Source organism: Stomoxys calcitrans, chromosome 5, assembly GCF_963082655.1.
Source record: "Stomoxys calcitrans chromosome 5, idStoCalc2.1, whole genome shotgun sequence".
Lineage (NCBI taxonomy): Eukaryota > Metazoa > Arthropoda > Insecta > Diptera > Muscidae > Stomoxys > Stomoxys calcitrans.
Genome location: NC_081556.1, coordinates 101965963 through 101980436, shown reverse-complemented (window position 1 = coordinate 101980436; position 14474 = coordinate 101965963). Strand labels below are relative to the sequence as shown.

At 42.6% G+C, this 14474-nt stretch overlaps 1 protein-coding gene across 3 annotated transcripts in view; it reads left to right on the top strand.

Moving 5' to 3' along the window:
• The window catches only part of LOC106094124 (uncharacterized), a 322459-nt gene that overhangs the window by 198903 nt on the left and 109082 nt on the right, over positions 1–14474 (top strand). For all 3 annotated transcript variants that reach the window (XR_009398455.1, XM_059369584.1, XM_059369583.1), the window contains exon 4: positions 4364–6729. Coding sequence is in view for 2 of the 3 variants with exons in the window: in XM_059369584.1 (XP_059225567.1) it covers positions 6200–6729 (530 nt within the window). In the remaining variant the exon portion in view is untranslated. The remainder of the gene's footprint in view (positions 1–4363; positions 6730–14474) is intronic.

Sequence of the window (14474 nt, the reverse complement as noted above, 5' to 3'; positions counted from 1 at the left end):
CTGCAGTTGTCAAACCTATATGCTATATGGTGTTGTGGTCTGGTGGACAGCGCTATAAAAGTCCACCTATTGCTTTATAATCAGCCGGACCCAAAGGATAACTTGTTTGTGCATCACAGCCTCACTGAGGAGAAGACACCATCGGATGCACTGAAGTTAATGCTACACCTGATGCCTCTAGACACTGGCTAGACAACTTGCTACAACCACTGCTGTTAGGCTATGTTATGTTGAAAAGAGGGTGCGGATGTTAGTCCGCTCTGTGCCACTACGGACATACACTCAAGCCAGTCATCGGCTTGTTGTGCGATCTAAATGCTAAAAAACAACCTCGAAAAAGAAAATTTAATTAGCAATTCCGTGCTTCTTAGAAATTCCTTTATTGTTTTCCATGCCACGTCCCTAAGTTGGTTCGTGTCTGGTATTGTATCCCAACCTAAGTGCCGGTATCTGTTGGACGCCAAAGCCAGGCAATGACAAAGGAAATGTTCCAACGTCTCATCATCTTCTTCGCATGCCCTACACATCACTTGCCAAACCGATTTTATATAAGTGAGCTCGTAGTCCTATATGTCTCGTTATGATACCGAGAGCTATACTGACCTCCTCCTTACTTTCTTTTAGTGATGGCCTCGTTTTCTCACGATCTGGGTCCTCCCATAGGATTTTCGTCGTCCTAAAGACCGTTTCGCTGTTTCACAGGGTTGCATGCGTATATATCGCCCACGCCCTTATCTCGGACTGCGCCGACCCGAAAGGCTTCGGTTGAACCAAGTTTTTCGACGGCAGTTTTCTGGCCTTCACTGCCAAATCGTTTGCTTTCTCATTCCCAGTTACTCCGCTATGGCCCGGCACCCAAGCGATGCAGATCGTGCAATTTTCAGAGAAAGCGTTAATCTTCTTCTTAGATTCCAACACAGTTCGTGATCTTACCGCCCTGGTTGTTATTGCCCTTATGGCCAGTTTACTGTCCGTAAAGTTGTTCATACTCGACGTACTTGCGTTAACACCACACCACCTCACGCATTCCGTGATCGCTCGGATCTCCGGCTGCAGGACGGTATTATGGTCAGGCAGTCTAAAACAGATCTCAATCCTTGGGTTCTCAATGTAGAACCCAAGGCCCACTCTGTCATCTCGATCCATCCGTGTTACACGATCTTCCAGATGGCAGTAGTAGGATTCGGTCAATTCTAAACTATGCCGCTGGCAGCAGTACCTCGAACTCGACCTAAGTGTCGTCTCAGGTATCCGATCAGAGACCTCTTCCATTCCTTCAAGGTTTCCTATCGTCGCCACGACTGAGAGGCTAAAGAAGCTTTCTCTTTGGTCATGCGGCGGCTGGATATGGCGGCCATGTAAATACTTCTACCCAAAGAGGTGTCACACTGCGGCAAGCCGTTCGGAGGCTATAAAAGGGAGGCCCCTTAACTTAAATCTGAATCGGTCAGCACTCATTGATATGTGAGAAGTTTGTCCCTGTATCTTAACAGGAATGTTTATGAGAAAATTTTACATGCGGCGGCCACAAACACTATGTTATCCTTGATACAATGTCCGGTGTTCCAGGCAGTGTCGATAGCACATTGCCAGAGCCGCTGTATTTTAAAAGTTCTGTACCACCATTCCTATAAGAACCGACTGGAACTACGATATCCCTAGCAATAGAAGTTACGTAGACTTTTATACGGATGGTGCGCTTTAGGGTGTACTCTGGTACGTTTTGCGGTGTTCCATGTGCGTTTTGGGCTGTACTCTGAAGAATTTGGACTGGCCATGTCGAGAAGATTACCTGACCACTGCAGTATCAAGCGAAAATCCTTGCAATTAAGCCAGAAGTTCTATGAGCGTGGAATACTAAATTTGCCAGGAAGATTTCAAAAGGTTATCGAACAAAATGGCAATTATATATTTGATTAAAGTTCATTCTAAGTTTTATTAAAAATGCATTTACTTTCTTTTAAAAAATCCGCAATTACTTTTTGGGCAACCCAATAGTTCCACTGAGTGCCTCTAGCGGCATGTTAGCTAAGTCTTCACGATCAGCACCGAAGGGCTACGAATGATAGATAGCTATGAGCATTTTTATCAAAAAGCGGAAGTAATCGACACTGCCTGAAACATCGGGCATTGTTACAAGGATAACACAGTGGCCGCAACAGCCATATGTTCAAAGATAAAGCCTCACAGCAATGGTCGCTGCAATTTGTCTCACCATAATGTACAGAAGCATTAGGTGTAGCATTAAATTCAGTGCATCAGATGATGTCGTCCTCAGTGCGGCTGTGATACACAAACAAGCCATCCCTTGGATCCAGCTGAGTATTGAACAATAGGTGGACTTTTAAAGCGCCGTCCACCAGACGACATTACCATATATCATTATAGATCTGACAATAGCAAGTCCATGACGCGCGTTTTAGACCCCTAACTTTTGCCAATGGCCCTCTTGCAGGTGTATAGCGCACGAGTTGCCTTTCTTGCCTTCTGCAAAATGTTGGATTTTCTAGACCCCTAACTTTTGCCTCTTGCAGGTGTATAGAGCACGAGTTGCCTTTCTTGCCTTCTGCAAAATGTTGGATTTGAAGTTAAATTTCCTGTCCAGCAAAACACTCAGATATTTTAAGTTTTCTGTAAATGGAACATTCTCTCCTCCCAAGAGAGTAGGTGCCACTGTAGGCAACTTGTATCTCCTGCTGAAAAGAACTACTTCTGCCTTGCACGGATTTAAGCTTTGGCCGCTTTCAGTAGCCCATTTGCTGTGGCAAAGTATATATATTCTTGATCGTCATGTCATTTTAAGTCGATCTAGCCGTGTCCGTCCGTCCGTCCGTCCGCCCGTCTGTCTGTCTGTCGAAAGCACGCTAACTTTCGAAGGAGTAAATCTAGCCACTTAAAATTTTGCACAAATACTTTTTATTAGTGTGGGTCGGTTGGGATTGTAAATGGGCCAAATCGGTCCATGTTTTGATATAGCTGCCATATAAACCGCTCTATGGGTCTTGACTTCTCGTCCGATTTGACTGAAATTCTACACGTGGTGTTTTGGTGTCACTTTCAAGAACTGCGCTTAGTATGGTGCAAATCGGTCCATAACCTGATATAGCTGCCATATAAACCGATCTGGGGTCTTGACTTCTTGAGCCTCTAGAGGGCGCACTTCTCATCCGATTTGATTGAAATTTTGCACGTGGTGTTTTGGTATCATTTCCAAGAACTGCGCTAAGTATGGTTCAAATCGGTTCATAACCTGATATAGCTGTCATATAAACCGATCTGGGGTCTTGACTTCTTGAGCCTCTAGAGGGCGCAATTCTCGTCGGATTTGGCTGAAATTTTGTACGTGGTGTTTTGGTATCACTTCCAACAACTGTGTTAAATATGATTAAAATCGGTCTATAACCTGATATAGCTGTCATAGAAACCGATCTTGGGTCTTGACTTCTTGAGTCTCTAGGGGCGCAATTCTCATCCGATTTGACTGAAATTTTGCACGTGGTGTTTTGTTATGATATCCAACAACTGTGCCAAGTATGGTTCAAATCGGTCCATAACCTGATATAGCTGCCATATAAACCGATCTGGGGTCTTGACTTCTTGAGCCTCTAGAGGGCGCAATTCTCGTTCGATTTGACTGAAATTTTGTACGTGGTGTTTTGGTATCACTTCCAACAACTGAGTTAAGTATGATTAAAATCGGTCTATAACTTGATATAGCTGCCATATAAACCGATCTGGGGTCTTGACTTTTTGAGGCTCTAGAGGGCGCAATTTTCATCCGATTTTGCAGAAATTTTGTTCAACGGCTTCTCTCATGACTTTCAACATACATGTCTAATGAGGTCTGAATCGATCAATAGCTTGATACAGCTCCCATATAAACCTATCTGCCGATTTTGCTTCTGGAGCCCCTACAAGGCGCAATTCTTATCCGAATGGCGTGAAATATTACATAATGACTTCTACAATGGCCTATAACTTGATCTAGCTCCAATAGCATAACAGTTCTTATTCAATATTCTTTGTTTGCCTAAAAAGAGATATCGCGCATAGAACTCGACAAATGCAATCCATGGTGGAGGGTATATAAGATTCGGCCCGGCCGAACTTAGCACGCTCTTACTTGTTTTTGTTTTTTTTGTTTTTTTGATTTCTTTCAATTTTGTAAAAATTGGTGACTGCGTTAACGACCTAATGATTTTCCGATGTATTGTTATTCGTGGTGCTATTTGGGGTGTGGGTTATCCAAAGTTCCGCCCGGCCCAACCTAATACGTTTTTACTTGTTTCCCATTGCTTATCATATTTAATTTCTTAATAATAATTTAATTTGTTTTTGTTTCTTCTCATTTTCATATTTTCAGCCATGTGTTGCGACAGTTTGACGAACCTCCACACTCACCGGGAAATGTAGAACAACAAATTCTCAACATATCAAATTTTAATTTAAGCAATGCAAAACATATCAAAATTTGTGCCATATAGTCTAGAAATATAAGCCCTCACCTTTAGCGTCCTGAAAATAAAAAAATTATATGATCCCAGCTAGAAACAACTAATCCTAACTACCATAAAGCGGAGCGGACAAGTTTACAATACCCAACCAACAAGCAAAAGAGAAGAGGGAGAGAAAGAAGGAAACAAAAATAAAATTCTAACATAAAACCAAGTGTAAGAGAAAAAAAAAAAACAAACAAATTTTATACATGGACTTTAATGTCCAAAGGAAATAATGAAAGTGTAGTGCTACAAAAGCACTAAGGCCTAAGGGTGTAAGAGCAAAAGCAAGCGGCAACAACATAGGGGACTGAGCCATTGGCAGCTACTGTAGCAATAGTGAGGACATAAAGTCTCAATTGAAGCGGAAGCGGAAAATTTCCACACACACACACACACACTCAAAAGAAAGGAAACTGTAATTACTATTTAAAGGAGGAAAAAGTAAAATTAACATGTTTATGGCAAAGGAGCCATCATAAAACGATACAGCTTGCTGCTGCTGGTGCTGCTGCCGCCAGGACTAACAGCATTGCAGACACTAGCTTAGGTAACAGCGGGTGGCTTCTCGCCGCCTTATTTTGGCGGCCAAGAAAGAACAGACTCAACGAAAACCATAACCCCTCGGAGGCAAAAATGCTTTTGCTCGTTATAGCCTTTGAAAGACACCAAATTTATTGGTAATTGCACTAGGATTGAACAATAAAGCCAAGTCAAGCCAAGCCATTACCAAGAATAGAATTACAGCAACATTCACCTCAACATCTGCAGCAGCAGCTACAGTTGCACAGTTGCATGCAACAGACAGCCAGGCATAGCCAAGGGACACCATCGACAGTAGCAGGTGTAGATGGGAAACAAAAACTGAAAACAGCAGGCAATTCACAATCGTTCTCCACCGTCCAGCCCCCCCTCCCACTTTCAGTTTATGTCAGGCAGCTGGTCATAATGCAATTTTCTTGCAACCGGAAATAGTTGACGGAAATTCAAAAAACATCATCCATTGACAACTTGAAGCACAACAAGATTCTGGCTGTGGCTGTTACCACAACACACCCAGCCAATCCATCAGCTGGCCTTCTATACAAAGTCAGCGTTTGTTTGTGTGGTGGCCAAGCAAGGTGAGTTGGTCTGTAACATGTCCACCTTTTTTTGGGGGGGACACATGATGTTGATGACTTCCCATGGAGGAAATGCCTTGAATTGACGATCAAAGCACTCAAATCCTGTTACAAACCAGCATAACGTTTCTCTTTTTCCCACCGCATTCATGCTCAGATCCTGCTGCAATTTTGGCCAATTGTGTTGCAATAAAATCAACGGAAATTGAATTTTCACATCGGCGTCAAACAATTGATGTGGGGCAATTGTGGCCAAGTGCCAGGCAGCAAATTGGTAATGGATATTAACCGCCAAAACGGAAAACGTTTGTAAAACTGATATATTTTGGATTGTTTACGGAATGGAATGTTTGCAACAAGCCTACACTAAAGCGCTCAAAATTTTCTCTCAAATACAAAAATCAAACGAACAAACAAACGAGTAGCTACTCTTTTAAAAAAAAAAAACTTTGCCCTAATCATCATTTCATTTTCGTATTTTGCATATTTGCTTCCTATAGTAGTTCCTCTCTGTCTCTTCCCTACTCCTCTGACACCTCTGCCAACATCAGCCAAGACAATTGGTTCGTTTAGGCCACCTTAATGACTGCTGCCAAAAGACGTACTGGCAGCAATAGTGCGACATTCGTTGCCGACAACAGCAGTCATCATTATACCCCATTGGATCAACAGCATCAGGCGGCCCAACAGCAGCAACATCAACAGCCATACGATCAGCATCTCCAGCAGGAGCTACATTCACAACAATCGAATCCAACGAATCGCCAATACTACAGCAGTAATCGCCATCACTCGAATCTTCATCATCTGCCAACACATCAACAGCAACAACAGCAATTCCAACATGAACATCAGCGTCTTCTGCAACAAGCACCACAAACAGCGGGATCATCAGCTACGACTTCACTATCATCTGTTGGCAACAATCACCATCATCAACAGCGTCACTCAGGTGGCACCACATCGTCATACGGCAACTACGGCACCAATAACCACCCAACAAACTCCAATAGACCAGCGGCCGGTTCATCATCCTCATCTTCAGCATCGGCATCGACAGCAGCCTCAATTATGCGTGGCGAGTGTTCGGTGAAATTGCCCTTGGATATTTTGTAAGTATTACCAATCGGTTTTTATACCCTACACCACTACCGTGGTACAGGGTATTATAACTTAGTGAAGTAGTTTGTAACACCCAAAAGGAGGAGAGATAGACCCATTGATAACTATGCCGATCGACTCAGAATCACTTTTGACTCGATTTAGCTATGTCGTCTGCCTGTCCGTCTGTTCAAAGTACAGGTCGCAGTTTTCATCCGATCGTCTTCAAATTTGGCACAGCAATGTTTTTCGACCTAGAGACGAAGCCTATTTGAATTTGAAAAAATCGGTTCAGATCTGGATATAGCTCCCATATATATGTTCGTCCGATTTTCAGTAATAATCCAATAAAATGGTCATTTTATAACCGATTCTCTCGAAATTTGGCAGCAAGGATTTGTTTACGACTGTCGGCATTACTGGGGAATTTCATGGAAATCGGTTCAGATTTAGATATAGCTCTCATATGTATATATCGCCCGATTTTTACTCCTAGAGCCACTGCAAGCACATTTATTGACCATTCTTGCCAAAATCGTTCACAATGCTTTCCTCGATGACTGCCACAATATACATAGAGTTTGGTCAAAATCGGTTCAGATTTAGATATAGTTCTCATATATATGTTCGTCCGATTTCCAGTAATATTGCAATAAAATGGTCTTTTGTTAACCGATTTTCTAGAAATTTGGCAGAAGGGATTTTCTCTTGACTCTCAATATTAATGGTGAATTTCATGAAAATCGGTTCAGATTTAGATATAGCTGTCATATATATATATATCGCCCGATTTTAACTTCTAGAGTCACAGCAAGCGCATTTGTTTATCCATCTTTCCAAAATTTTGCAAAATGCTGTCTTCGATGACTGCCACAGTATCTGAAAAGTTTGCTCGAAATCGGTTCAGATTTAGATATAGCTCCCATATATATGTTCGTCCGGTTTCCAGTAATACTGCAATAAAATTGTCTTTTGTTAACCGATTTTCTCGAAATTCGGCAGGAGGGATTTTATCGTGACTCTCAATATTATTGGCGAATTTCATGGAAATCGGTTCCGATTTAGATATAGCTCTCATATATATATATATATATCGCCCGATTTTAACTTCTAGAGTCACAGCAAGCGCCTTTAATGATCCATCTTACCAAAATTTAGACAAACATGACCGGTTTGAAGGGATTTTAGGGGGCGAACACTGAAATAATATCAGCATCATGCTAGAATACGATTTTGTTTGTGGGTGGGCCCCAGTCCCAGAATTTGTCCCAAATGTGTATATCAACTCTCAAAGACCTTTCACATACCCATTTTGTAACGTTGCACATTCGTGCTCGTAGATACCTTGAACCAAAATCTTATAACATATGTGTACTTCACTTCCTAACACCTTTCATTTGATACCCATATTGTCCCAATCAGTAAATATGTCCTATTGAGAGGTTTTTGTGGTTTGGGAGGCCCCTTAGACACCAAGGAATACATTCTTATTTCAAATTTGTATTCTACTTTAAAAACCTTTTATTTGATACCCATATTGCTCAAAACGGCAAAAGTGTCCTGCTGGGTGGTGTTTTTGGAGGTGGTGGACTCCCTGACACTAAGGGTGACATTATTATACCAAGTTCGTACTCTACTCTTAAATACCTTTCATGTGATACCCATAAAGCCCAAAGCGGTAAAAGTGTCCTGTTGGGTGGTGTTTTTGGGGGTGGTGGACCACCCCCTGTGACTAAGGGTGACATTTTTATGCCAAGTTCGTACTCTACTCTTAAATACCTTTCATTAGATACCCATATTGTCCTAGTCGGTAAACATGTCCATTCGGGTGGGTTTTGAAATGGGGCGTCCCCCCAGGTTAGTTGACCCCAAAATTATACGCCAATTTCGTGTTTTTGGGGTACCATAAGGTGTCATGCAAAATTTTGCTTAAATCGGTGCACCCATCTGCAAGATCTGGCGTTTTTGCAAATAGGGGAAAGAGGGAGGGTCTCCTCCCTTCGGATATAAAAAAATTTAGTACCCTATTTTCACCGGGGGCTCTAACTCTACCATCTGTCAAAATTTCATGAAAATCGGTTCAGCCGTTTTTGAGTCTATACGGAACAGACAAACAAACAAACAAAGCGCAACAATTTCATTTTTATATAATAGTTTTACCAAATTTAGCCCCTTGGAACGGGGGGACACTTTTCTCATATCCTCGATGACAAAGGGGCCACCATTTTTATGCCGAGTCCAAACGACGTGTCGCCAAGCAATACCTCTTGGTGGAGAAGTTTTACCATGGCAATATACCTTACAAATGTAGCCAATATTAGTAAGAGGATAACCACCCCTGAAATTTTTTCTGATGTTCACGCCGTTCAGCGTCATAAGCGGCACGGTTGTCTCCCCTGTTCCTTAATGGAATGTTCATGGAAAAATTTAGTATTTATTAAGTTGACCCCTTAACTTCCTTGCTGAGCATGTTTAATATCGATCCATATTTAAGCCATAAAAGGGCATTTATTTCCCGATTTTACTGACATTTTTTAACAGTGAGTAAAGTTAGACCATTGCGCCAGTACCGATAATGGGTCATATCGATCGACCCACCGATTTCAGGTTTCGGATTTATTACACAACATCGTTGAAATTTTGCATTATGAGTTGTATTAGACCCTCCGAATGTGGTGCAGATCGGACTATCATTGGCTATGGTAGCCATGTGAATTATCTCCCCATTTAATGTCTTGAACTTATAAAAGGCTCTTTTATAAACCCATTTCGTAAAATTTGGTTCGGCATTATACGCGGACATGCTAACCTACGGTACTGCGTTCTCCCCTGTTCCTTACTGGAATGTCGCGATCAGAGCGTATGTGCATTAAGCTGCCATATAGACCAGCCAATTCCCCAAAAAATAGTTCTGGGGTTTTAAACAGTCTCGTTCTCACAAGTCCTAAAGCTGGAGACTCACCGGGGTTTTAAACAGTCTCGTTCTCACAAGTCCTAAAGCCAGAGCCTTCGGCGCCGTTCGACAGAGCAACTGACATTGACCTCCGTCTGAAAGAAGCTTCACATGTACAACAGCTTATACTACCCTCTTATTACAAGAAACTCAATGTAGACCCTCATGTAGGTGCCCGCATTTAATTTTGGGAAAGGCAGGGTACTTCCAGCGCAAAGTTCGTTTCTCGGGAAAAAAATACCTCCTAACCGTCAAAGGGAGTACTCCCTTGGTATGTGCCAATGCAACAAAAATAGTCTGTCGTCAGCCCACATTAAAACAGAACAAATGAAAGCATGTTAAATTCGGCCCGAAGTCACCGTAGCTCAAAGGTTATCATATCGAATCCTGGCGAGAACATCAGAAAACAGTTTCAGCGGCGGTGATCCCCTACTAATGCTGGCGACATTTGTCAGGTACTATGCCAAGTGAAAACTTCTCTCCAAAAAGAGTGTCGCACTGGGCACGCCGTTCGAACTCGGCTATAAAAATGAGCTATTGAGCTTAAACCTTAATCGTACATCACTCATTGATATGTGAAAAGTTTGCCCCTGTTCCTTAATGGAATGTTCATGGCCAAATTTGCAATTTGCAACTTCGGCCGGCCGAATTTTGGGTACTCACCCACATGGATTCTGCTAAAAACGTATCCTTATTGACTTAGTTTGTATTTGAATTGTTTTGTAACAATCAAATTGGGTATTGTTTGAGGCTTCTATGGTCTCATGAAGTCATATCGGGGTATCGGTTTTCAAGGGGCCTTTATTATTAGCGGCATAGGAATCGTTGTGAGTATTGAAGGACAGAAGTGTACTTCACGTGCCAAATCAGCCAAATCGGATGAAAATTGTTGCTAATGATAGCAAATCGACTTATATGGGGGCTATGTCAGCTTATAGACCGATTTGAATCATACTTGGCACGGATGTTAGAATTCAAGTCCTAGTGGCAAATTTCAACCAGACCGGAGAAAAGTTGAGGCTTCTGGGGTTCAAGATGTCAAATCCGGATATCGATTTATAAGGAGTTTATATCAGTTTATAGACCACCAGGAGGCCACCGTGGCGCATAGGCTACCATGTCCGCCTATGACACTGAAGCCCTGGGCTCAAATCCCGTCGTGAAAATGAACAAAATTTTCATCGGTGGTTATCCCCTTACTAATGCTGGTTACATTGTGAGCTATCCCGCCATGCTAAAACTTCTCTACCAATTGGTGTCGCTTTCCGGCTTTAACTTAAACTTTAATCGAACTGCACTCATTGATATGAGAGAAGTATCCCCTGCTTGCTAATGGAATGTTCATGGGAAATTTAGTTTAGTAGTATAGACCTATTTAAATCGTACTAGGCACATTTGTTGGAAGTCATATTAGAAGCTCTTGTGCTACATTTCAGCCAAATTGGACGAAAATTTAAGCCTCCAAGGGATCAAGAAGTCAAAACCGGAGAACGGTTTATGGGGGAGCTATATCTAAATCTAAACCGATATGGCCCATTTGGCTATCCTCAATCGCTGACCTTCATTAATTAGAAGTATATATCTTCGTTCGAACGCTAGCTAGATTTCGACAAAAGGACACACACAAATGGCTATATCCACTCGGAATATCCAGAGCATCAAGAATAGATATACTTTATAGGGTCTCAGATATACCTCAGGTGTTCCAAATATACCTCTAAAGTGGTGTATAAGAATGCCCGTAGTATGAGGAACCATAGGTTTCCGACTCCTTCAGTTTAAGGGTGATCTTCGCAGCCGCACACTCAACATAAAGGTGCAAAGGTTAAAGATCGAGCTAAGCATTCAGCGTCTCTTTCGAGGCATTCCACCCCGATCCAAGGCGGCACCCTCAACATAAAGATGCAAAGATTGAAGATCGAGCAAGGCATTCAGTGTCGCTTTCGAGGCACTCCCCCCGACCCAAAGAACAGCACTGGCGCGGCATACAGTACTTTCGAGTACTGGGTAAGAATCGGCCGAACTACTCCTGTAAACCTCCAATGTACCGTCCTTGGCTTAAAACCCCATCTCGCGACGGCAGTATGGTGTTTTTAGTTCCTTTTATACCATTTCTTTAACGTTTCTCTTCCAATGAAGTTTCTGGTCAAGAATTACTCCACATACTGGGCCTACATAAAGAGTGGCAATCATACCCCATCGAGGAACAAGAGAAAACTTCTCACATGACAATGAGTGCTGTGCGTTTCAAGTTTAAGCTCAATGATAACGGGCTTCCTTTTTTTAGGCTTGTACGAATGGCCTGCCGCAGTGCGACACCACTTTGGGGAGAAGTTTTTACATGCAAAACCTTGCAGATGCAAATTTTGCCCATGAACATTCCACTAAGGAACAGGGGCAAACTTCTCACATATCAATGAGTGCAGTCCGATTCATGTTTTTAAGCTCAATGATAAAGGACCTTCTTTTTATAGACGAGTCCTAATGGCACGCCGCAGTACGACACCTCTTTTGGGGAGAAGTTTAACAAGGCATAGTACCTCACAAATGTTGCCAGTATTAGGAGGGGAAAGCCACCGCTGAACATTTTTCCGATCGAGAACAGCTCTCCTTAAAATGCCCAGCTTAGTGTGCAAAGTACAATACCTGTCGTTTTGGTTTGTTGACATATCCCATGCAGACAAATTTTTTACCGCTCCCTGAAAGAGGTCTAAAATAATAGAGGGATAGCAATCGCTCATCATGATAACAAAGTCCCCTTTTCCTCCTTGAAGGATCTTTGAATAAACTTGTCTGTAGTTTTTGGGCAGGAAGTGTCTCTCCCTTGTTAATTAAAGCCACCCTTACCTTTCATACATCAAGTCGGCACATATTCTTGTACAGTGCATCTCCTCACAATCAGTCCTGCCCTTTGCATTCAAAGCTCGGGGGGCTTCTTTTCTAATAATGCTGCAGATGAATTTGTTTTTCAATTTAGCCACAAAATCTCTTGGCATTAATCCATTTTAGGCCACTACCCCTTTCTGTGGTGCAACCACTTTGAAACTTTACATGCAAAATGCTTTTAACGACTTGTAAGCTAAGTTTTCAGGACCAGGCCCACAGGACAACGAATGATAGATGGTCACATAGAGGGGGCTGTGAGCTTTCCAAAACTATGTGGCCTAGTCTAGACTTGAAGAGGTCTATCGCTTTGCTGTCACTGGCTAGAACAGACGTCTCAATCATTGTGTCCGTCATGACAAGTTACATGCTAACAGACTGAAGGTGGCTAGCAGCGACTTTTGCAGAAGCTGTGAGGACATCATAAAAGAAGAGACTATACAACACCCTCTGTGCAGTCAGAAGGAGGTCCACTTTGGGTTCTCATTTCTTTGAGAACCTGTCTTATTTGGCGGATATGAACATTCGCTACTTGTTGGGCTTTTTAAAGCGATGTGGATGGTTCAACGATAGGAACTAGAAGGCATTTTCCCCTTTTCTGTTCCTGTGGTATCACAATGGATGAAAACATCTGAGTGAGTCTGATGGTAGACTGCCACTTTAACCTAACCTAACTGGTCAAACTCAGACATGGCTTGAAATATCTTTGAACGTAAAGGAGTATCGAAAGCAGCTTTGTAGTCAACAAGGAAATGATAGGTGTTGATTTGTCATTCTCGGGTCTTTCCTGGATTTGGCACAGTGTGAATATATGGTCTAGGGTGGATTTACCAGGTCTAAAGCCGCTTTGATAGGACCCAATTATGTCATAGACTTTAGGTTTTAATCGTTCACACAGTACGCTCGAGAGTATCTTGTATGCGATGGGGAGGAGACTTATTCCTCTGTAGTTGGCACATTCCGTCTTGTCTCCTTTCTTGTGTACGGGACATAGTATGCTGAGGTTCCAATCATCGGGTATGCGTTCTTCTAGACAGCTGATGCATACGCATTATCAGCGTGTCGCCTCCGGTCTTAAATAGTTCAGCGGGTAACCCGTCGGCTCCTGCTGCCTTGTTGTTCTTTAGTCGGGTCACTGCTACTTGGACCTCATTCTGAATAGGAGGTAAACATTCTATACCATCATCTGGGATTGGTTCTGCGGTATCCTCTTCGCCGCCTACATCGGACACTAGCAGTTGGGTAAAATTTTCTTTCCATATCCTCAGCATGTTATCTGTGTAAGTTACCAGATTTCCTTCTTTGTCACTGCAGGAGGATGTGCATGCACCAAAGCCATCGGTTGGATGTTTAATTCTTTGGTAGAATTTCCGGTTTCATTCTGATTCCTGTATATCTCACCTCGTTCACACTCACATCTTTCCATTTTCTTTTTCTTTCTGCGGAATAGACGTTTCTCCTCTCTCTCCTTTTCTCCCGATACCTCTCCTTCATCTGGCGCGTTGCTACTGATAGCAGGGTTGCTCTATATGCCGCATTCTTGGCTTTAGTAGCATCTCGACACCCTTGGTCGTCCCATGGGTTTCTTGGAGGAGGCTTCCGGTACCCCAGTACGGATTTCGCAGCATTTTCCATGGAGTGGGCAATAGTTTGCCACTGCGCCATTATATCATCGGAACAAGGAGTGCTTTCATCAAGCAATTGGGTTAGTCGAGTGGAGTATGCCGCTGCCATATGTTGTGTTTGCAGCTTTTCAATGTCCAGCTTCCGTGCAGTGCCATATTATGCTTTACTGTCTGAGTGTGGTATCCCTGCAAAATTAATACGAACAGCTCTTTACGATCCTAAATACGCTGCCTGCCCTTAGCTCTTAGAATCCGTAGTGGTCTATTTACAATGGTCTTCCCTGTGGCGTGCCCT